At 40.7% G+C, this 26,118-nt stretch overlaps 1 protein-coding gene across 3 annotated transcripts in view; it reads right to left on the reverse strand.

The window, feature by feature from the left end:
- The window catches only part of REEP1 (receptor accessory protein 1), a 1,259,835-nt gene that overhangs the window by 395,305 nt on the left and 838,412 nt on the right, over positions 1 to 26,118 (reverse strand). For all 3 annotated transcript variants that reach the window (XM_044062335.1, XM_044062333.1, XM_044062336.1), the window contains exon 5: positions 22,031 to 22,144. In XM_044062335.1, coding sequence (XP_043918270.1) covers positions 22,031 to 22,144 — 114 coding nt within the window. The remainder of the gene's footprint in view (positions 1 to 22,030; positions 22,145 to 26,118) is intronic.

Below are 26,118 nucleotides of genomic sequence, written 5' to 3' on the forward strand. Positions count from 1 at the left end.
CATTAAAGGGAGATCCTGCCTCTTAAACTTGGTAGACTTCTTTGAGATAGTCACCAAAGCTCTGGATGAAGGCAAATCCATGCATATGGCCTACCTGGACCTGGCGAAGGCCTTTGACACTATTCCCCACTCAGGCATCATTGATAAACTCACCCAGCTGGAGATCAACCCATAAATTGTCAGCTGAGTTACAAACTGGCTCACCGATAGAATGCACACAGTCAAAATAGGTGACTCTACCTCCACCAGCAGACCTGTAACCAGTGGTGTTCCACAGGGATCAGTGCTGAGGCCCCTATTGTCTGGAATCTACTTCTCAAATGTACAGACTAAAACAAAAGGGCTATGGCTGACAAATTTTGTTGATGACTGCAAACTTGGTGCAGTCATTGAGTCCTCAAATGATGTCAACATCCTACAAGAGGGACTTACGCAGAAAACGACTGGTGCCAAAGTCATGGGCTAAAACTCAAGGCAGAAAAGTACATTATCATCCCCTTAGGCAAGGGCAATGTTCCTGAAGATTATCACATTAATAACAACACCCTAAGCACGCAATCAGTGGTGAGACATTTGGGCACACTGGTTGACAGTAATCTTTCCTTTGAACACCACATCTCCACAGTGGTAAGAAAGGCTTTTTACATTGCCCACCTCATAAGTAAAGACATTGCATCCAGAACAAAAGAAGCTATAACTCACTGTTCCAAGCTGTGGAAAATGCCCTCACTGAAAAGCAATCGGCCAGTCTTACCATGCAAATCCTACTTGTTATCTACAAAGGTATGTTACACTGAGAGAAAAATCCATCAGGCATGTCATATTCAACTAATCCTTCCCCACCTGGCTTCACCACTTGCCCCTTTAATGTATTTATTGCGCTTTTTAACTAAAGGTGTCCCACCTTAATATGCTCATGGAATACATTCCTTACACCATTGCTGTATTTACTGTACAGATGTCTTCTGCTCCTATACCTTCAAATAAATAGTTTTATCCTCACAATTAAATCAGTTATAGGAAGCAGGCACTGAATTCTCTTCACTGTAATGTACTGCATAATCATTGCACTCCTATAATCCTGTCTTAGGTTCACTATTAATTATACTTACAACATGTAGCGATAGCTTGGACATTAGGGACACATTATGACTGAAGCTTTCCCATTCAGATCTCACTAAGAATTGAATGAAAGGCTCAACTTGATCAATTGTTGCTTAATGAAAATGTCTAAATGATTCCAAACTGACAATACATCACTAGGCATTTTTAGTTCGTTATTATTGAACCTACCTCCCTAACTTGATTCCGAGAATTGTAAGTTGCACAGAATTGTACCATTAGAACTGCCAGGGTGATTCAAATGTGTTGTAACTTGGAAAACTGCATTGTGCAGTCACAGGTTCATAGGCTGGTACTAGGCTATTGGCCCTAGGGCCTATACAAGCCTAGCCATAACAATTCCCTGGCTATTTCTTCCCACACTATTTACTTCCCTGGACCCCTGTCTAGCAGGGTGACTGATGTGATCCCCGGGGTGAATTTCCTTTCTCCCATCCAATCGTCAAGGTTCTTTTTGAAGAGGGCCAAGGAGGCGCTCTGCTTGACATGTATAGGCAGTGTATTCCAGAGTCTGGAGAGTCTCTGGGTCAGGAACCTATCCCTCCAGCATGTTTTGTTTATTGTGATGACAAGGTTTAGATCCCTGGAGCGTGTGGCTCTGAGGGATTGGGATTTCTTTAAGTGTAGCATGTCCAACAGCTCTGGGTATGACATTGCCTTGTATGTTAAGCAGAGATCGCCTCCAAGTACATGATATGTGACAGAGTATAGCTGGAGTTTTTTAAGGCGGTCAGTATAGGGCATCTGCTTTAGGCCTGTGATTCTTTTAGTGAGGTATTTCTGTGGCCTTTCCAGTTGTTGCAGATGTCTTGAGAGGTACATACCAAACAGGGCGTTGTATTCTATAATGGGTCTAATGAGGGATGAGTACAGTGGGACAATGACCTCCTTTTTTCTGGATGAAAAGCCCTTAGTGATGAGGTGTGCCACATAGAAGGATTTCCTGACTGTTGTGGCAATGTGGTTTTTGAAGGTGAGACCACTGTCCACCTGTGTCCCTAAGTCTCTTATCGCACTTTTGGCATTTAGTGTACTGCCACCTATGTGGTAATTCATGGGTACATGGTTTTTCCCAAAGGGGTTAACTATACATTTCTTGGCAGTGAGCTTGATCCCATGGTGCTGGCACCAAGCATCTGTTTCTTTAAGGCCCTTTTGTAGATTATACACATCATTTGGGAATTCAATAATGGCTCCCAGTTTGCAGTCATCTGCGAACTTTGTTAGCCAGAGTCCCTTAGTGTTTGCCTGTACTTCAGAGAAGTAGATGCCAAACAAGAGCGGTCCCAGGACTGAACCCTGAGATACTCGACTTGTCACTTATCTGGAGCTGGATTTGGAGTCAGCTACTTTTACAGTGTGGGATCTGTCAGTAAGCCAGTTGGCAACCCATCGAGTGATGTAGGGATTAATGCCCAGCTTAGTAAGTTTATCTATGATTCCAGAGTGGAGGATGGTGTCAAAGGCTTTGGCGAGGTCCAGATAGGCTGTGTGGACTGCCTTACCCTCATCCACGGTTCTGGAGGCTGATTAGAAGAAGTCAATCAGGTTCAGGAGACAAGATCGGCCCTTCCCAAACCCAAACTGGGTGGGGTACAGTGTTTGAATGTTGCCAATATCTTTGTTTATAAGTTATATGATAATACGTTCCATGGCCTTGCAGATCAGGCTCATCAGACTGATGGGGCAGTAGTTCCCGGGATCGAAGGTGGATCCCCCCTTGTGGAATGGGATAACTGTAGCTGCGTGCCACTCAGTGGGCATGAAGCCTGAGGTGAGGGTATGATAAACATGACACTTAGGTGAGGTGCCATTTCATTTTGCAGTTCATGTAGTACACAGCCCAGGATTTCATCTGGCCCCATGGATGCTGTATTCTTAGCTTTGGAGAGTGCATTTTTTACCTCTGTGGCCATTATTACTGGAATTTGGCAATCTTCCGAAATTGGGATGGGCCGTTTAGGGGGTGAGAGGGGGGTGAAGTTGGCATTGAATTGATCTGCCAGGATATTGGCAATATCCTTGGGATCAGTATATTTAATGCTATTCTGTTGTAGCTCAAAGCAGATCTGAGCATTGCCATTTATATTCTTGACATAGTTATAGAATGCCTTGTGGTTGTCTTTGGAATATTTGGCAATTTTATTTTCATACCTAGCTTTGGAGGATTTTATGAGGGATCTCAGCTTCTTACTGAGGCTGGTAAGGGAGTTTTTTGCATCCTGAGATTTTCCTCTTTTCCGCAACAGTTTCTTCCTTTTGTTGTAAAGTTTGTTTATGGCAGGGGACCACCAGATTGGCTTTCTTTTTTTGGAGGAGAGCATCTTGGTTCTATTTGGGATGGCACGATTCATGCATGAGTGGATGTGCTCATACAGTGCCTTAGTGTAGGACTCAGCAGTTGAACTTTCAGTTCCTGTCTGCATGGGTGTCATGAAGTTTGTCACTTCTGACTTGAGTAGCATGAAGTTGGCTTTGGATAAGTTTTTTATGGAGGTTTCCTTACTGGGGGGTGGGGGTGGGATGTGGATGTTAAGGGTGATTAGCTTATGGTCTGACCTGACCAACGAGAGGGTGACCATAGGTGTGGAGCATCGATTTCCCATGTTGGTAATTACCAGGTCTAGGATACTGGAGCCCCTGGTGGGACTATGGATTAGTTGATCCAGGGCATTGCAATTTATGAATTCCAAGAACTGTTAGGCAAAGGTGTTGGTACACGACTAGTTTTCACAGTTAATGGTACAGTAGTTGAAATCACCCAGTATTAGGGTGTTTGGTTGTATCTTAATATTTTCCAGTATGTTTAGAAAGGTGTAGTTAGAATCTTGGGGCATGGTGGGGGATCTGTAGCAAGCTACAATTTGGATTGCAGTCTTACCTAGCTTTAGTTGCACCTGGAGAATTTTAGACACATTTTGTTGGGCAACTAACCTGGTGGTGTGAATATCCTTGATGAATATGGACACGCCTCCACCTTTAGTGTTTCGATCCTGGTTTGGTGGCCGAAAAGGGTGGTAAGAGTTGTAGCCTGGCATTGCAGGGGTGCTCTCTGGAGCCATGAACCAGGTCTCAGTTACTGCACAGATATCGATGTTCTCCATTTTTAGGAGTGTCTCGAGAGTGTGCATTTTGAGGTTTAGACTTCTAGCATTGAGTAGCATTACCTTCAGATTTTGCATGCTTGTAACTGTTACAGGGGTGGTTTTGTCCTTTGAACTTTGCCTAAAAAAGGCACTATAGGGGTGGCAAGAGCCTTAACCAGTAACCTGTATCCCGGGGCGACAGGTGCAGCCCCTCTCTGGCAAAGCATCGTGGTCTGTTGATCATGTCGTCCCAGGCAGACAGATACTGGATCCCCTTTGAGTGACACTAGAAGCTTAGCCAATTGTTGAAGTAAATCATTTTGTCCTTATATTGTGGTATCATTCTGGGCAAAGGCACGATGCTACTCAGGGCTAGGGTCATACCTGCCTGGACAACATGATCCGAGAGCTCTTCCAGGTCTCTTTTCATGTAGTCCATGGAGGTACATCTCAAGTCATTCACTCCAACATGGACAATGACAGAGTCATATTTGTACTTGTTATGGAGTGACTCAAGTGCATGCATTATGTGGTGGATCCTGGCACCCGACAGGCAGCTGACTGCAATTTTCTCTTTGCTCAGCCTGGTGAGTGGGATATCAGTGTGCCTGACTATAGAGTCACCTATGGCTAAAGTGTTAGGTACGTTGTCTAGCTTTAGGGGCTGTTGCTGGGTGGCACACTGGTGTTGTGAGCTATGTGACACTTTGGTTGTGATTGGTGTTTGCTTGCAATTCAGCTTCGGAGGTCCTTTTTGCCTGGGCAGGTTACAGTTAAGGGCCTCCACATATGTGGATTTAGTGTTGCTATCAGTGGGTGTTGGTGGTGTGAGTTTAGAAGGGCTATGTGTTGCTTGAGGTGTAGTGTGGGTCTTAACCTTCTCCTCTTGACTGTCTAGCACAATCTTGGGTGGAGAGAGCTTTGCTTCCAGTTTGGCTATGTAAGTGCATCTCTCACAGGTTGTAGTGTTGGGTGGTAGGAGGAGAGGGTTGTCTGTGTACATGAGGCAATTGCTGCATTGCCCCAGTATGCCCAGATTCATCAGGTGGACAGGAGAAATCACCGGAAGATGACCCTTAGACATGCCTGGTTTGGTGCTTTTTTTGAAAAGTACAGGAGCTGTTTTCCCTTCCCTTACCAAGGTACTTTGCAATAATAGGCTGTTTAGTGCCTATGATTAATTTCTCCTTAATTAATTATAAATAATTTCTCCTTATTAATAATATAATTTGTACCATTATGAAGAGGGGTTACCCCCATTAACTCCTCCCCATATAAATATTTTGAAAATGGTAGTGCTGGGGATTAAAGAAATCACCAGGCTCCTCTGTAACTGAATAAAATATATTCAAATAAACAAATTAGGGCTTTAACTATAAACTGTGATACATGGTGCAGCTTAAAAGTTAGTTTGATTTTTTTCAGCACTTTTAATTTAGACATTTGCTACCTGCTGATATCTGTATCACAGTCAACAGCCACATCACACATAATATGCCTTAAGTACATGGTTACTCTCCTGTGAACAATCCTGTATACCTAATATACCTGTACTCCTCAATACAAAGGTAAGGTTATGACATATTTTTTTCTCCAGAAAAACACAGGAATGATGATGTGATGTCATTGAGTGACTCCCTGTGGGAGTGGTTACTGCCTTGAAACTGTAGTTTTATTGGCCATTTTGGGTCAGTTCCATACTCCTTGATCTCCCTCTCTTAAAACCCTCTTTTGCAAGGTTTTGCATGTTTTTGCACATAGCGCAACATCGGGCAGCGCCGCCTAATTGGGTTTAAACTATTCCTGACTCCACAAAGTCTGCTCTTCACTTTTTCCCTTAGAACTGCTCTATCTCTCAAATTAAACACCATATTCTCATTCTAAGGCCCCTCACTGGTCCAAATAAGTAATCTTACAAGTTAGCACTAATAAACTATAAGCACTACTTACTCTTATACTCTGTATGATTACCTTGTCCCCTATTGGTCCATTTTAATTCAGTTCCCTATATTACTCTAGCATGTCCAAAGGTCAGTCAATGGTTTCCTCTCCAGTCCAGCTGGTGAATCTGGGAATTTTGAGGCAATGTTACAACTGTCTCATGTACACAGACAACCCTCTCCTCCTCCAAACAGGTTCAAATATATGTGAGAGATGCAACCATATAGCCAAACTGGAGACTGAGCTCTCTCATCTCAAAACTGGTGTAACCAGTCAGGAGGAGAAGGTAACCTCACACAACACAATTCCAGTATCACATAGTCCCACCATAACAGCGAATCAAACACATAAAAACACAAAAACATACTCGGAGGCTCTAAATAAAAACCTACCTAAGCAACAGAGAACTCCAAAGCAGACATCCAAGCAAACGCTACCCCAAAACAAAACACGTTCAACACATAGCACACAAAGTCAGTGTGCCAAGCAGTCACAGCCCTTAAGGCTGAATAACACACCTGATACTCTTGTAATAGGTGACTCTATTGTCAGACACACTGACGTCCCGCTCACCAGGCTGAATAAAGAGAAGGTCACAGTGAGCTGCCTGTCGGGTGCTAGGATCCGCCACATAACGCAAGCACTCAGGTCACTCCAAAGCAAATACAAATATGACTCAGTCACTGTACATGCTGGCGTGAATGACCTGAGACGTACCTCCCTCGACTACATGAAAAGAGACATAGAGGAGCTCTCTGATCATATAGCCCAGGCTGGTATGACCCTGACCTTGAGCAGCATCTTACCCTCACCTAGAATGATGCCACAGTATAAAGACAAAATGATCGATTTTAACAATTGGCTAAAATTTTGGTGTCATTCAAAGGGGATCCAGTGTCTGTCAGCCTGGGATGACATGCTCGACAAGCCACTTTGCTTCACTAGGGAAGGCTTGCACCTGTCACCCCTGGGCTTTCGGATATTGGCAAAGGCTCTTGCCACTCCCATAGTGCCTTTTTTAGGCAAGGATCAAAAGTCAAACCCACCTCCATAGACAGCACAAGGAACAAGAAACTAAGGGTAATGCTGCTAAACGCCAGAAGTCTTAACCTCAAGATGCATGCACTCGAAGCTCTCCTCAATATGGAGAACATCGATATCTGTGCAGTGACAGAAACCTGGTTCAAGGCTCCAGAGAGCACCCCAGCACTACCAGGTTATACCTCATATCATGCTTTTCGGCCCCAAAACCCAAACCGAACCACAAAAGGAGGGGGAGTTTCCATATTTATCAAGGATATCCACACCTCCAGGTTAGTGGCAGTGCACGGCATCGGAGACCATCCATGTGCAACTGACAGTGGGCAAGACTGCTTTTCAGTTTATAGCATCCTACAGACCACCCTCTCAAAGTCAGGAATCCCACTCGGCTTTCCTGAAAACATTGGAGAACATGAAGATCTCTCCGAACACCATTATATTGGGTGACTTCAACTACCCAAACATAGACTGGGAGCATTACTCAAGCCCCAGCACCTTAGCCCAAAGGTTCCTGGAATTTATAAACTCAAATGCTATGGAACAACTAGTCACCACCCCCACAAGAGGGGAAAACATACTAGACCTGATCATTACCAACATGGGGACTCTTTGCTCCATACCAGAAGTATATCCCTCATTGGTAAGATCAGACCATAAATTAATTTCACTGGATATCCACATCCTGACCCCACCCCCTGCCCAGAAAACCACAGTGAAAAACTTCTCAAAAGCGAACTTCACACTTCTCAAAACCGAAGTGGAATCCTTCAAGGCCCCAGGGCCAGTGCAAACTACGGCCCAAACTGCAGAATCCTATACAAACACATTCTACGGACATCTCCAGGAATGCATGGATCATGCTATCCCAAACAAAATCAAGACCCAATCATCCAGAGGCAGGCGTCCAGTCTGGTGGACCCCAGTCATAAATAAACTGTACAACAGAAGGAGGAAGCTACTACATGATAGAGCAAAATCCCTAAAAGGGAAGGCATCTTTGATCAGTACTAGAAAAAGTTACGATGCCTCATAAAATCCCCGAAGGCGAGCTTCGAGAGAAAAATTGCACAGGACACTAAAGACAATCATAAGGCTTTTTTCAGTTATGTTTGGAACCTGGGATGCAACTCCCAGACTTGTTCCGAGTTGATCCTGAACGACAAAAAATACACTGAACCCACAGACATCGCCAATATCCCTGCAGACAGGTTCAGTGCAAACCCCCCCCCCCCCAAAGAGCAAGTATCTATCCCAGCAGAGTGCAGCCTCCCAAACATCCCTGATGCTCAGGTGAAGGCCGCCCTCTCCAAAGCAAAAAACACTGCTTCCATGGGACCAGATGGTGTCCCGGGTTGCGTCCTACATGAACTCCAAGAAGAACTAATCCCTCAAGTAAAACTGCTGTACAATCTCAGCCTCACTACAGGATATGTGCCCGAAGAAAGGCGTACAGCAACAGTGGTCCCACTCCACAAAGGTGGCACCTCTGCGGACCCTAGAAACTATCGCCCCATAAGCCTGACTAGCCTAGTATGCAAGGCTATGGAGAGGATCATCATGGAACTCATAAACAAAGACATTGGGGACCTACAGACACTAGATCCTACCCAATTTGGCTTCGTCAAGGGCAGATCCTGCCTTTTGAACCTGGTCGACTTCTTCGAAACAGTCATCAAGGCCATAGATGAAGGGAAGGTAGTCCACACAGCCTGTCTGAACCTCGCAAAGGCATTTGACACAATACCCCACTCGGGCATCATAGATATGCTATCCAGCTTAAATATAAACCCCTATGTCACAAGATGGGTCGCAAACTGGCTCAAAGACAGAACCCACAGAGTCAGAGTTGCTGGAGCCATGTCAGACTCGAAACCGGTCACAAGTGGCATCCCACAAGGTTCTGTCCTGGGACCTCTCTTGTTCAGTATTTACTTTTCTGAGGTACAGGCCAATGTGGGAGGACTATGGCTCACCAAGTTCACAGATGACTGCAAACTGGGCGACATAATCGACTCTCCAGCTGACACAAACATCCTTCAAAAAGGTCTCACAGAGATGGATAACTGGTGCCAGAGCCATGGTCTAAAGCTAAATGCCAACAAGTGTATAGTCATACCCTTTGGCAAAAACAATGTGCCCACAAATTACCACATAGGTGGTAACCCATTAAGTACAGAGAAAGTAATTATGGATCTGGGGACCCAAGTTGATAGCAATCTCTCCTTTGACAACCACATTGCCAAAGTGGTTAGAAAGACCTTCTACATAGCCCACCTCATCATGAAAGGATTTGCATCAAGATCAAGAGAGGTAATCATGCCCCTTTATTCATCCCTCATCAGGCCCATCATAGAATACAATGCCCCCTTTGGGATGTACCTTACCCGACACCTTCAGCAATTAGAAAGACCCCAAAAGTACCTCACCAGGAGGATCATGGGACTCAAACAGATGCCATATGCTGCTCGGTTAAAAAAACTCCAGCTCTACTCAGTTGTATACCGCCTACTGCGAGGCGATCTATGCCTGACATATAAAGCTATGTCCAACCCAGAATTAATGGACATGTTCCACCTCAGTAAATCTAAATCCCTTAGAGCCATGCACTCGAGGGACTTGAACCTCAGCACAGAAATAAATAGAACATGCTGGAGGGACAGATTCATAACCCAGAGGCTCCCTTTGCTCTGGAATAGAATTCCAATTCATGTTAGGCAGAGCACCTCACTGACTCTCTTCAAGAAGAATCTTGATGAGTGGATGGGGGATCGTAGGTTTGTCCTGGGGATTACTTCCGTGTCACTATTAGACAGAGGCACAGTAAACTAAACTTTAAAAAGGGCACAGTATACTCAAATCAAGGGGTGGCGTAAGCCAAACACAATTGGGCTAGGCTTATAAATGCCCCAGGGCAGATAGCCTAGTATGAACCTATGTTCACACTAATTTCTTAAATTACACTGTGAAGTGTCAAGGAGGGATGTACAGCAAATATTGCCCAGTTTTGGAGCATTACAATTCATGGCTTCCATGCCGAAGTGGTCAGGGCATTAAGCATGTCAGGAAACTCTTGTACTAGATCATCCTTCCTCATTGAATGATTTCTCAGACTGCAGCACAGTTATTGAGGGCCAACATAAGTGCTTGAGTCCCAAACACTTGAAGACCACCATCTCAAAGTCAAAGATTTAAGCATCCTGTAGCATGTTTAGGGTGCTTGCACACACCCAAACTCAAATGAGTTTGAGCAAGAATTCGGGGATGGAGTGGGAATCTAGATTAGAGCTGAGGAGTTTTAGGTTTTAGGAGTGGGAGGGTTTTTAAGATTAAGGAGCAGGAAGAGACTTTAAGGTTTAGGGAATGTGAGGGGAGTTTTAGGGTTAGAGAGTAAGAAGGGAGTTTAGTGAGCAGATGGACAGTCTTAGGTTTAGGGAGCTGAAGAGAGTCTTAAGTTTAAGGAGCAGGAGGGATGTTTTAGGGTTAGGGTGCAAGAAGGGAATTTAGTTTTGGGTGGTTGAAGTTTTAGGGTAAGGGACTTATGAACTGGGAGTGAGTTTTATCCTTAGAATTAGGGCTCTGATAGGATTATACGTATTTATAGGGTCAAGTGTTGGGAGGATTAAGCAGTTGCATATCTTTGGGCTAGCTGGAGTTCAAGGATTTGCTTTTTCAAGCAAGAAGCAATGAGCAATTGTATTGCAAGTTACTAGCACATGAGCACCTGTAGAAGACCCAGCTATTTTTTCACACTTTCAAGCTTGTGGTGTCTTTAATGAATATTTTGTAGGCTGCTGCTTTTGGTAGTCAAAGATGAAAGGCCTAAAACATTAGCACATTTCATCTCTTCCAAGTGATTTGCACCATAACTGCCATTCTTATAAGTACAACATTGCATCATCTGCTGTTGAGAAAGTTCAATAGCATGAAAATTTAAAACCCTTATGGGTAATTTGCTTCAAACTTCGCAGAAAGTAGCCCTTCTGAATAATGAAGGTAGATAGTCTTGGCAAGCGGAGGTTGCTGTTGAGAGTAGTTTCTTGAAAATAAGATAGCCATTCTCCTTTATTCAAATTCTCCCACCAGATATTTATGCTTGGTCAGCTTCTACTCTGCAATTCTCCCTGCTAAATATCATGGGGCATGAGATGGGAATCTTTATGATACCTAAATTCACTACTAAATCTGCCCCTGATAAAACAGTACCTGGCTAAACACAACTAAATGCTTACAGGAATTAACAAAAGTGTGAAAAACATATAGGAGTATTAGGAAGGTGATATTTTCTGAATAAAAGCTTCCCCAATAGGCAGAATTATCACTTTCACTATGACTCATCAAAAGCCCCTCCCTCCCCCAAGTATGAAATCCTGGAACTGTAATCCCCCCAAAAATTGAGAAAAGTTGCAGATCCTGTAATGCGGGGGGTGAGAACCCAACACCCCAAACTTACATGTAACAACTCCTTGGTCACACCAAGTCGAAGAAGGGAGAAATAACCCCCCCCCCCCCAAGAAAAGGCATCACTTTCTGTGGAGGCATTCTGATTCCTAGCATCTTGATCCTCAAGCAGTTGACGGTCGAGAAATCAAACTTCATCCACCAGTAGGGTAGCCAGAGTTATCACAACTGGTGTAAACTCTCCTTGCCTTTTCATTATTACTACAAAATTGTATACAAATATTTTTTTGTGGGAGATTTGTACTACATTCTGCTGCTACAGAGCTCAGCAGTTCTTTTTTCTGACTGATACGATTTGCCAATACCTAATTAATCTTTTGATGGGGTCTGTACCAGCAGGCTTTCACTTACAAGTCCCTAAAGGACGTACTGCCATTTTATGTTTAGCTGCATCAGCTCTGTTTCTTTGGTAAGTGACTACTAGAAGCCTGAGACTTCATTTACAAACTGCTGGCTGTACTCATTTTAATACACAGGGACAGTCTTCTGGAAAACTCTCGTTTGGCAGTTTCTGCAAAGAAAAAATTGAAAAAGTGTATATTTAGTCAGAAACTGAATTTTATTTGATTTTATCAGATGGTATTTTTGTTATAAAAACAACACTATTAATTGATTGTGTATTTCTGTTTATATATGAGTATTGTTTTTGTTATGGTGCCTTGCTAAAAGCACTTTATAAAAACAGTTTGAGAAAAGCTAAGCTGTATACTGTTTTCATTTTTTCCTGTCAGTATTTTCTTTTATTCCCTAAAAGCAGAATGTTTCTGCACAGCCTTCAGTGTAATTTCCTCTAGAATCAATCACAGTGCTTCTTTTCTACCCCTATTTATTTACTTATTTGCCTTTGATAGACTCGGCAAACCTCTTTTCAGCAGAGGTCTTGTGAAAAAAGCTTCACATTGCATGTATTCCTACATGCATGTTAACATGAGTTAACAGTAAAAATGACTGCCCTCCTATTGCCAGGTAGCTGTCCATTTCCAGATCTGAGATCCTTTCTCCCTCCCAGCCTGTGAACAGACTCCATCCAGCTTGAGAAAGTTGTAGCACTAGTTGTCTGAGACCAGCCCCTTGTAGGACATCACAAACTATCCTACTCTTTGGTGGGACTACAGCTGAAACTTTCTAATGAACATTTATTATGATGAAATTCCCCAATAACAATGCCTCCCCTTTCTCTAACAGCCTAAAGACGCTTCCTGCCATTTTCTTTCCTTTGCACCCCTGCAGAAGGAGTCTGCGTTCTGCCTTTCAGTCTCTGAATGAACAATGTTCCCATTTTCAGTCTGCCATGTAACCTGCAGTACTAGCTCTCCTTCTTGATTGTGCATTTATTTATTTTCATAGATTCATAGATTGTTACTAGATTAATGACCCATGGGGCCTTTCTAAGCCTAGCCAAGGTGTCCCAAAAGGATAATGATGTCCTGTGTCCAAGTAAAACATTGAGGTCAGGCATTTATAAGCTACCTCTGTCCATAAGGGACATGGGTGCTAGGCCTGGTGTGAATTTCCTATTCCCCATCTACTGGTCTAGGTTGTGATTAAACTGGGTAATAGACGAACTCAGCTTCACATGGATGGGAAGCCTCTTCCATAGGAGGGGCAGTCTCTGTGACACATATCTGTCTCTCCAGCATGTCCTGTTTAAGTCACAGAAAAAATGTGGGTCCCTAGACCTTGTACTTCTGGTATTCTTTGTCTTATGAATACGTAGGAGATTCATAAGTGTGGGGTTTCTGGATGCCTTGTAAGCCAGACATAAATCACCTTCAGCAATCTATACGAGACTGTGTATAGGGAAAGGTCTTTAAGCCCCTCTATATAAGGCAGGCTTGTTACACCTTGTATTCTTTTTGTAAGGAGCCTGTGAGGTCGGTCTAGTTGCTGCATGTACTTGGTCAGATACATACCAATAGGAGCACTGTACTCTATGATTGGTCTGATAAGTGCAGAGTACAGTGGGATAATGACCTTTTTGGACCAAGATGCCATGCCTTTACTTATAAGCTGTGCAAAATAAAAGGATTTCCTCACCACTGTGGCTACATGGTGGTTGAAGGTAAGGCTACTGTCTACATGCATACCCTGATCCCTGACCCCTGGGTCGACTCGTAGGAGTGTATTATCAACAGGTAATTAGCCGGGATGGTTGACTTCCCAAAGGGTACAATTATGCATTTCTTAGCATTAAGTTTGAGAACATGGCTCTGGCAGCATTTGTTAATCAGAGATAGACCTTCTTGAAAAATGCTAGTGTCTGCAGGGGAGTTGATAATAACCTCCAGCTTGCAATCATCTGCAACTTAGCCAGCCATGAACCTTCAGCATTTGCTTCCATTTCAGAGAAATAGAGTCAAAAAAGTAGTAGGCCCAGTACTGAGCCCTGGGGAACTCCACTAGTGACTGGCCTCTTGGTGGAGGTGGCCTCACCTGTTTTGACTTCCTGGGTCCTATCAGTGAACCAGGTAGCTGTCCAGTGGGTGATAAAAGGGTTTATACCTAAATTAGTGAGCTTGTCTATAATGCCTGAGTGGAGTATTGTGTCAAAAGCCTTGGTCATGTCAAGGTAAGCTGTGTGCACAGTCTTACCTTCATCCAATGCTTTGGTGACCCTCTCAAGAAAGTCCACCAGATTCAATAGGCACGTCCTTCCTTTAACAAAGCTGAACTGTGATGGGTCCAGTGTTTGCAGGTTACATATGTTCTCATTTATCATGTCCATGATGATTACTTCCATGGCCTTACATATGAGGCTGGTACGACTTATGGGCCTGCATTTACTCCGATTAGTGGTTGAAGCTCTTTAGTGCATGGGAATGACTGTAGCCATCTTCCATTCCTTGGGCACAAAACCTCACCGAAGGCTCCAGTTGAAAAGTGATTCAAGTGGACCAGAGAGGTCATGTTTCATGCTACCATTGATACAGTGTTCTTGGCCTTGGAAAGTAAGTAGTGAACAAACTAAAACCCCAATAGCACTGAAGAAAGAACCAAGACTGAAGTAAACCACACTACTTTATTACCAGGATTGAGCGCTTTCATCCGCATACAATTGACTTCATCAGAATAACACACAAAATAAAATGAAGTTAATTTATAATGCTCCAACAGCCACATGACCAAAAAACAATTAATCAGTTAACAGGAACAGATAATTTAAAGTGACAAAATGCTTTGATTTAAATCCCAAACCTGACACAGTATATCTTTTTTATTAAAAAATTATATAGGCAAAACAAAAAGGGTTTTGAGATCTAAACTATATCAACACCATTATGAAATACAGAAAAAGGATGCGAGAAATGCTTTATATAAACATATCAAAAAACACTCTATTCATGTGTTTAAATTTTCTGTTACTGATCATGTTAATTTAGGACAGAGAGGTGGTCCTTCAAATGACTTCCTTGAGTATGAAGAGCTTAGATGGCAGTGGAAATGTAATGCCAGTTTATTTCCAGGGTTAAATGAAACGGTGTCTATCAGCAGTGTCTTAAAATTAATGGCAGCTTATGCCATCTGATTACTGTATGAAAACTATGCTGCTAGATGTGGTATTTTTATGTATTTTTTATGTATATTTATATACATATTTTTTTAGGTAAAAAGAAGTTTTTAAATTTGGCTTTTAGGGCTCATGCATCTATAACGTGTTTAATAAAAAAAGACTTGTTCTCAGTGTAAATGACCACTTGCACTGACAGCAGATATTTTAGAATTTGGCCTGCTCTGCAAACCTGTTCATAGACAGGCCCTACACTGAAGTAAGTCACTTACACTGAGAGCAAGTCTTTTGGAATCAGGACAGAGTTACACTGAGGGCAATTCTTTTGGAATCTGGCCCATAGTTCTCTCTCAGGTGACTGAATCAGGGCTCAAGCTTGGGAACTCATGGCCTTATTCATTTGACATTTATATTTCATTAAATTAAAACATGCTCATCTTTTCTTCTCCCTCTAAAATGTATAATGATCGCAGGTATCCTGGTCAAATTCCAGGCCAGAAGGACAGTTACAAAGGCAGTTTTTGCTGACATGTACACACTGAGTTGTTCTTTTTCATATACTGTAAACAAAAAATATTGAAATGTTTGTTTAAAGCTAACTTAAGACAGAGGTGTTGTGCCAGTTTCTTCAGAACTGAAGTCAAAAACTACTTCTTGAACACAAGATCCTGCCCTTGGCATAATCCTCCTTAATTTTCATTTCCAGTCCATTTCTCTTCCACTGCTCTTCTACCTTTTCAGGATATTTTGTTCATTTTCTCTCCATTCCAGCATATGCAAAATGCATTATCTCATCCATTGAGCATCTTCCCTCCGTACAAAGCAAATTTCACTCAATATGTCGAAAATTCTATATTGTTATTATGCCACTATGTAAAAGTTAAGCTTATTCTGACTCTGCGTTCTCACATTGTGCAATTTATTTTTAAAAGTTGTAACCATTAGTTCTTGTTGTTCTCCTTTGGATGTATAGTCTATGTACTTTGTGTTTCAACACTGCATGTCAGCATTTATATTCTTTGTTGTCTCATATTGCCTACTAAGAGGCGATCTCTGCTTGACTTACAAAGCCATGTCTGACCCAGCTCTGTTAGAAATGCTACATCTAAAGAAATCCCAATCCCTGTGCACTACATGCTCCAGAGACCTCAACCTCATTACCACAATTAACAGAACATGCTGGAAGGACAGGTTCATAGCCCAGAGACTGCCCATGCTATGGAACAGATTTCCCACACATGTCAAGCGGAGCGCCTCACTGGCCTTCTTCAAGAGAAATCTTGATGAGTGGATGGGAAATAGAAAATTCACCCTGGGGATCACTCCAGTGGCTCTACTTGACAGAGGCACTGGAAACTAAGGTCAGGTGGCACGATGCCAGGGTAATCCTATGGGCTAGGCTTGTAAAGTCTCCAGGGTCATTAGCGTAGTACACACCTATGAACCTATATAATTTCTTGCAAATAATTAATTATTCTGTAAACTGGAGATTTTATCCTTGGGTCTCCACTGAAAATGGGCCACATGGCTCAGCTGGACTAACCCAGTTAACAAATAAATAAATAAATGTGTTTCTTGTGCACAGTAAACAAGCAAACATTTCATGCTAACTTAAAACAGTTTATCTGGTTGAGAAAATGTGAGAGCCAACCTTAGAGATGGACAGATATGTTTGTATGCTGGTCTATTTCTTTTCAAGCCAAGCCACCAGTCAGTTTAATTACCTAAGCCTGTCACAAGCAACCAGTTTATGACCAGGTCATCTCAATCTCACATTTTAATTTATAGAAATATAAAAATACTTACAGTTTTATTTTACTTTTGCATTACAATATCTTTGACTTAATGCAACAGTATATCCATTATGTTTTCACAGCCTGTTGTTTGTCTTTCGGCTTTTTCCTGGTAAGGGGTCGCCACAGCGGACTCCGGTTCGCTAATGATTGGCAGTAGATTTATACGAAACGCTGGTGTGCCAGCTCGATGCCCAACCTTCAACGAAGGCACGCCCATTTATGCACGCATGTCTTTCGAACGCTACCCAATCATGGGGAGGACATGCAGACTCCACACAGAAGGCACTCCCAAGCCACGCCGAGAATCAAACGGGAGAACCTCTTGCTGTGAGGTATCAATGCTACTGCCGTACCACCGTGGCATTACTATGTTTTCGCAGCCTAATTTTGTAAATTAAATGTGGAGATAGGGATACTTAAAACAGACCTGTACAGAGTCACAAGGTCATGCTGATAAGAGAGAACATTAAAGGTATTAACCATTTTATATGAGTCATCTGCAGCATGGATATAGCCAGAAAATTCTATTTTGTACTTAGAGATTCTTATTTTTCTGCCACCAACTAATCTGAAATTTAAAAAGATGGACAAATAGTGTTTAGTATGTTCCCCCAATACTTAAAAATGTTTGTGTGATTTTTAGCTGTTGCTGTTCTCTCTGTTAAATATTGCTGTTTCACAAGTTCTACCACACCTTTGATATGCTGGATAGATATCAGTAATATTTTCTTTTGTGATTGTTCACATAGCTTTATGTATAATTTGGATAAAATCACATCATTGTCAATATGCTTAATACTATATTATTTGTTTAAAGGTTTTTCTTTTAATATTGCAAAAATGCTGCTTTAATAATGAAAAAAACATGTACCCATGAATTACCACATAGGTGGCAGGACACTAAACATTGAAAGTGTGATGAGAGACTTAGGGACACAGGTGGACAGTGGTCTCACTTTCGATAACCACATTGCCACAACAGTCAGGAAATCCTTCTATGTGGCACACCTCATCACTAAGGGCTTTTCATCCAGAAAAAAGGAGGTCATTGTCCCACTGTACACATCCCTCATTAGACCCATTATAGAGTATAATGCCCCATTTGGGATGTACCTCACAAGACATCTGCAACAGCTTGAAAGGCCACAGAAATACCTCACTAAAAGAATCACAGGCCTAAAGCAGATGCCATATACTGACCGTCTAAAAAAACTCCAGCTATACTCTGTGGCATATCGTCTACTCAGAGGCGATCTCTGTTTAACATACAAAGCCATGTCAAACCCTGAGCTGTTGGACATGCTCCACTTAAAGAAATCCCAATCCGTCAGAGCCACGTGCTCCAGGGATCTGAACCTTGTCATCACAATGAACAAAACATGCTGGAGGGATAGATTCCTGACCCAGAGACTCCCCATACTCTGGAATAGACTGCCCATACATATCAAGCAGAGCGCCTCATTTGCCCTCTTCAAAAGGAACCTTGATGATTGGATGGGAGATAGGAAATTCATCCCAGGGATCTTGTCAGTCGCCTGCTAGACAGGGGCCTGGAGAAGTAAATATTGTGGGAAGAAATATCCAGGGAATTGTTATGGCTAGGCTTGCATAGACCCTAGGGCCAATAGCCTAGTACCAACCTATGAACCTATAATTATATTAAACTTATATTTAAAGGCATGACCATCTGCATATAGAAGGAGACCAGTTTTGTAAGAATGTTCAAACACCAGCAGCACTGATACAAAGCATGTGACAGCATTTATTTTATTTTATTGTGTAAAACTACTATTCAGTCTGTAAAATCACAGTAATATGTCTTATAAGATACATTTGTTTGATATGTACTTTACTATAAATTTATTTAAAAGTATATTTTAAAATGATAAAGAATGTCTGAAAATTAAAATTCCTTCTCCACTAGAATTAATCACAAGATCATCATGAACAGAAAATACAACACTCAAGATTTCTTTGTAAACAGAAAGATGATCTGGATTTACTCCATTGGCTGGGGACTACTGAAGATGGGTGTTACTTTATTAACCAAAAATGTATAAAAACTAGGACTGTGAACTTTGGACTGGCTAGTAATTTCATATTGTGTGATTGACCCTGTGATGCCCCACTTTTTTCATATTTGTGTTAACTGAATTTCTGAGTTTCTTTATAGGTTCTTGATATTATTACTTTTAAAACCCCTTTTTTAGCACTGGAGAAACTACATGAAACGTATATTCATTCTAAGGACGCTCCTGCTTATTTGAATCAATTGCATATACAGATTGCCAAACGTATCAAAAGTCACATTGCAAAACTGCTCCTTTCCAAAATTAAGCAGCGAATTTGTGATATATTAAATCCTAATGGCTCAAATATTTTGTCCCATATAACATAGCTGTCAATGGCCAATTCATTTCTGAAGAAATCTTTACCGCAGGCTTTCTTTTTGCTCTGTCCTTCTCTTTATAGTGGCTGATGCGCATGTTCTCTTTATAGGTAGTTCCTCTTCTACTTCCTGTGACTGGGAATGTGCTGCTATTTGTGGTTCACCTTCTTACTGTGCAACAGCTTCCAAATTTCTTGTTCCTTTTCCTTTACATTTATGGACCAACTCAACAGCTAGTGACCATGGAATGGCAATATTGTCCTCTGATCCATCTTCACTCGTTAATCAACATAAAACAGAGTCTTCCAAACCTCCTTCTGCAAGTACTCTCTCCTCTCCTCAGTGGCTACCTCAACAACAGGCAAGCTTGCTGACTTCTTCTCATCCATCATTGCTGTCTCCAACATTTTTCCCAAATTTTTCTTTGTTGTGCTTCAAGCTGCAGCACTCTTTATACTCTTAGTCCTCCATCACACGCCTTCCTGTTCCCACCCATTGGCACACAATCAAGAAAAGACTAAGTGAAGTTCCCCAGTGTCCTGGCCAAATTTCCCCCTAGAAGTATAAATACAACCCCGGTCTATATTAAAAAGAGGCTACAGGCCTAGTGGCACTAAGCTGATCAACAAAGGATAAAGACACACACACACACACACACACACACACACACACACACACACACACACACACACACACACACACACACACACACACACACACACACAGTTTCTCAAGATGGAATGTGTGCTGTTTGTGCTTCCAAATGGGAAATTTGGCATCATGGTACCTGTCCTTGTTAAGAAATATTGCATCTGAAGTAGTGCCATGTAACCAAAGCCTTCTCCTATACCATCAGTAATATTCTCTTACAGGTACACTGACTAGCTCAGTCATTCAAGAGCAATGAGATAACTATCTATATGATAAAATGCAGGGAAAAGCTAAGTATTTTATTTTTCTTGGCTCTGACAATAGGTGTTACTTGGAATGTACGTCCACTCCATCTTTCTTTACACACTAACATAACATTTCTGTCTCCATTTCCCCTACCAGAGAAGAAGCCTTACCCCATAGTTGCAACTAATACATTATGGCACAGATGTGTAGTGTTAGAGCTCCCAGATTAATTTGTAATCTTCCTGAAACTGGACTTCTCTTTTTCAGAATACTGTTATTTAAGTTTATATAGTAGATGAAGATCCTTATTTTCAGGTATGACCCAGGAGATTACACGGGTAAATTAAGCAAATAAAACAAACATAACCTAACAAAATTAATGCAGTTTTGGGAACGTGACCACTAATCAACACTGGAAGGATGCTTAACATATTTAAAGTAATTAAAACAGCATAATTACATTCAGGCAAGAAATCACTGCATGCTTTAACAGAATACATGGGGTATTTACATCTATCTACACTCAGCAGGTATTGTTACAAAGGCATTTTTTGAAAGACAGAAGGTAAGATAATATCTTTGACAAACACAGGGAATAAATTTGACAATGTGATTTCATTTGATGAGAAAAGGCCAATGTCAGTTTTAGTTTTACAGAGAATAGGTTCATGATTAATTAAGTTAATGAAACAGAAAAGAAGGGCAGAAAAGAACATTGAAAATAAAGAGAGACATACAATCGTCTGAAAGAGCAGCAGGTGAAAGCCATTCTAGGAAACCGTGAGTGTGACATCTTTGAGTTAACAGGCACAACCTGGGCAAATATAAACCTATTGTTTTCTACAACATTCCATGCAATTAGAACAGATTATGTAAGTGCTGTCGAGTGTTATGTCAGCAAACAACTTAAGCTTTTCCTTCTTTCCCGATATAGTTCTTGCTGGAGGAATAAATAAGCTACTGTTCTGAAGAAGACATTTCACTCTTGGCTTGTTTGCCTAAACTTGAACTTTTAGGATTTCCCTTTTAACTACTGACTCATTATAAATGCAACACCATTGGTAGACACATCCCCATCTTACCAAAAAAGCCAGGACATTGCCTTTCTTGACATATGGGGCCCTGTAAAGAGTGTCACAGTCTTTTCAAGGCTATGTGCATTCAGTCAGGCAGTCTGTGGCCTCAGTTTGCATGCTTGGAGAGCCCCCACCCCCAGCAATTACACAGGATTAATTGTTATTTTCAGAAAGCTGTCTTACTTTGTTTAGTAAATAAAGAAATTCATACCACATGGAATAAAATTACCAGTGGAAAAATATATAAAAAATGTGTCATTTGTATGTTGTAAACAGTAACTCAGACTGAAAAAGAAAAAATGTTAATGGGATTCAAAAATGCAGACGGTCGTACATTTATCTTAGCAGCTGGGAAAGAGACAACATAGGGGGGAGATGAGTGTCTGCAGTGCTACAATGGAAGTGTGCACAGTAGGTGGACTTACTGAAGCTTGCCTGTTACTGCTGCTACTGTTTCTGTCTCTGTCACTGTTTCTGTTAGGGCATAACATTTCTAGAAAAATAAAACCTCGCTCTTGCACTGCTGTCTGTCACAGTGGCATCAGCAGCTTTATTTTTACTTCTGATTTGTAATACCCAAGATATCCTTTGATATTGTTAACTAAAGTGCCATAACAAACCGATAAATAAATAAATAAACAAAGTAAGTAAGTAAGCAAATAAATAATAAAATGAACATCGAAGAAACTGAAACAAGAGTGGTTTCCATGTGTTACCTTGGCAGCAGCTGTGACTGCTGCAGTAGCTGCTACATTAATTCCTCTTCTCCCAAACTGTACCAGGGCATCATAGCTTCGATCTTTGGCCTGGCTGAGATATTCATCAATTTCCTGTCGAGCAAAGGACCACATTAAGAAGTGTTAAGTCTTTTCCTTGCATTTTTCTTCTTTTTTGAAAACTTCTTTTCCGTTTCAACTAATCCAAATGCAAATTGCACAAGCTGGCTATGTAATACCTAAACAGAGTGGCCACCTGCACTCTGATTGTTATGTGATAATCCGAATTTCGTCAATGTTTTACTTACCCACTTTTGCTTAAATGTTCTTAAGGTTTTGTTTTCACCATTTTCATGAGTGTACATACCATTAAAAGAATTGTATTTAAATAATTCATTACCATTATTTCAGCTGAGTCTCAAGTTATAATTAAATGATTTGTGATGATGGACTGCTATTAATTACCCTTCACTGTAGTAAGTACAAACAAAAAATCTAGACAACATATCAATAAAATCTACAAACTTGTTTTTTCATTAGACCAAATAGCTTTTGGAGCAATTTATATGGTTATATACCATTAAACACACAAAGTTTTTTCTGGTATCCCAAATCTTCAAAACATTGAAATCGGGCCACTGTCCTTCCCCTGAGAAAGGTACTTTAAATTAGACAACAGAACTACTCCCTAAGAGTAGACCCAGAGGGATCATAACCCTAATAAGATCCATATTCAAAACAGCATAGAATGAAAGGTCTTTATCTAAACTGGCTCTGTCTATATGGAATAAAATAAATAAGAGATTAAACAAAATACCCTAGACAAATTCAAAAGTGAGTTTAAAAATGCCATGCTCAAAGATTCACACATTCGCAATTGATTTAAGAACAATGGCTAATAATAACTACATCAAATATCTGGCATGTTTCCACTATCAGTGGACGAATGAGAATCCCTTTGGCCTATGCTCCCTGAAAGAAGATTAACCAAACTAACCTCCCAGCAACACTGTTTCCAGTGTTTTTACAGGGGTGCTGTGCCCCAATATGCTGTAAATAATTATCAGCTCCATGGTCACGACTCACACTACACAGGGTAAGGGGATAAACATCAATAAATGGCACTTATTGCCTGAACGATTCCCTGACGATGCTTTTCAATGGAAATGCCAGCATTGTCAGGAAACTGAATCTTTGGGAGGTGAGATTTGGAGAATCTGCTTTTGAGGAGTGATAGTGTAGTTGTTATGTTCAGTATGGCTTATATATCTCTGTGTTTTGTATACCTTGCTTTATAGTGTAATGTAATATAACTTGAACTGCACATACTGTAATTCATATGTGAAAAAACCAACCTTAATAAAATGGAAAGTGCCTACAATAGCATAGCCAGATTTGCCACAGGAAACCCTTTCAGAACCCACCACTGTATCAACCTAAAGCAACTAGGATGGCTTGAATTACAAAATCAGCTTAAATTCCACCAACTTACCATTGCCCAGAAAACCCTCTACCATCCTATGGATACCCCTATACTATCCACCCTCATTGTCCCATACAACAATCTTAAGACCTTACGTTCATCACAAAGACTTCTGGTAAATATTTGTAAATCTAACAACAGGGCTGGAGACTCTCTTCTGTAATACTGCTGGAAAATCCTGGAACCTTCTTCCTACTGAACTTTCCTCTGATCCCTCATTATCACTCTTCAAAAACAAACTGAAACTTTTTCTTAGAACACAGTGGTTATGCCCCTGTACTAAACCTGACTGATCTATTACCTTTCATCCTTGGATCTACCTACTCTCCTCTTTTCTATATTCCAGTTCCTTTTTTTAGTAACAACTAACTTATTCCTTTCTGGATCTTTTCTTATTATCTCCTCATAACTTCTTTAATCAAACCTGTTTTAACATATTCTGAATATTGCAGCTCATACTTTTGTTATCCTTCTTTATACCAACCCGCCTTCTAATAACTTTTCTACTCAGCTGCTATATTTTACATGTTATAATGCAACTATATATCTGTATTATGTTGTGATTTTTTACTTAGCACTACAGTAAGAACAAATGACCAATGAGATTATTCCTTATCTTTTTTTCTAGCAATGTTTAACACAAAATTAATCTTGTATATGTTATTATATTTATGCTTCCTCAGAACTTATCTCCCTGGAACTCTGAGATTTCTCCTGGTCTTTCTTTCTAAGAATGTTTAACATGAATTTAATCTTTGTATATGTGATTTTATTTTCTTTGTGCTTCCTCGGAGCTTATCTCCCCGGGCCTCTACTGAAAATGGACATAAATCCAGTTAGACTAGCCCGGTCAACAAATGTAAAATAAAATAAATAAATTGCTTTGTTGATTAATGTAAATGACCAATTGCTTTTTACATGCTAACTCTCATTTGAAACTGTCCCTGCTCTATATGAAATATATCATGTATCACATTTCTATGTGCATATTCTAATTTTTGCCCATTGGGTGCATATCATGGATAAAAATGGTTTGTTGTCAGCCATCCTGCCTGGTGATCAAAGTGTAATAATAAATACATAAATAGCCATTTCTGAAAAAAAAATTATCCTGCATTGGTCTTTAGTATAGTGGTTATCACATCTGTCAAACATGGAAAATGTCCTGGGTTCAGTCCCTAGTGGAACTGTTAATATAGCAGAGTAGATCTCTAACTTGTAATGAGCTCCTTCCTGCCCCAAGGGTTCAAGGCTTGAATCTTTCCACTTTTGTTTGTCTACTGTGTGACCTTGAGCAAGTTAAATCTCATCCAGTTTTATGGTAACATCTGTTGCTTAATGGACATGGGCCTTGCAAGTGACACTGTGTACCTAGATCTGGAAAAGGCCTTTGATTTGGTCCCCATGACAAAATTCTTGATGTTATGTTAAAATATAATGTGAATATTTACACTGTATGCTGGATAGCCAACTGTCTATCAGAAAGGAAATTTAGTGTAAAAATAGGGCATTCTTTTTCAGAAATTAAGAAATGTTGATATGGGGGACCCATGTTGTTTGTGCTATTGATGTCTGAGTTCCCAATATGTGATAGCACATGGCTAAGTTAATTCACCAATGACACTCAGGTGAGGGTATAGTTACAAATATGTATGATCACAATAAATTGCAAAACTATCTAGACTTTTATTCAGGTGGGTCACTGAAAATGGGATGCAATTTAATGACAATAAATACAAAATGATGTACTTTGGATCTGGAAATAACATATAGCTGAAACACCTGATGTTCATAAGGGTCATTTGCATATATCCCATGTATCTCTGTTACAGGAGGTTTGAGAGGTCACTCATTGGAAGTTCTAGTTTGGCTGGTATTTTCATTTAGTTTTTTTCTGATTGTTTTTTTTTCAGTGTGACCTTTTAACTCTTGGTTTTAATATGTTCTGAATAATGACATTTTGACCTCAAGTTCTGTGACAGATTTAGAATAAATGGCAGTTGATGTTTTAGACTTTAATTAGCATATCAAGACGGTGGTGAGGAAATGCTATTGTCTTTTAAAAGACATCTTGAGGAATGTCAGTAGTAGAGAGAAAGACTTGATCCCCCTTTTTACCTCTACCTGTAGCATATAGCCTCTTAGGGAATACTGTGGGTCTTTCACTTGTTATAATGCTTTCCAAATAAAAAGACCTGACAAAATCCAGAAGATGGTCACTAGGCAAGTGAAAAAAAAACTTGGTTTTAAAGAGAGATTGGAGACTCTTTCCCTGCACTCAGTTGGCTACAGGCTTTTAAGACGTGAGCTGATTCTTGTGTACAAATGACAGAGAAATGAGGAATTAGCAACCCTTCTTGATGTTACATTTTTGGGACACAGTATCAGTACCAGAATAACAATCTATATATGAGACTGCTAGGTGTTAAAACATTGGTTATGAGCAGGTATATTCATCACTGAGCAGGAACGTAATGGAGCACCTTCCCTAAATATATAAGGGTAGTTTCAAACTTGTCAAGTTCCTGATAGATAAATGGTACAGAAATTTTGTTTATATTCATGGCTTAACTGTTTGCAAATTCTTAAATGGCTCCTAGGAGCA

Source organism: Protopterus annectens, chromosome 2.part1 (assembly GCF_019279795.1).
Source record: "Protopterus annectens isolate FY-2018-M chromosome 2.part1, PAN1.0, whole genome shotgun sequence".
In the NCBI taxonomy this organism is placed as follows: Eukaryota; Metazoa; Chordata; order Ceratodontiformes; family Protopteridae; genus Protopterus; species Protopterus annectens.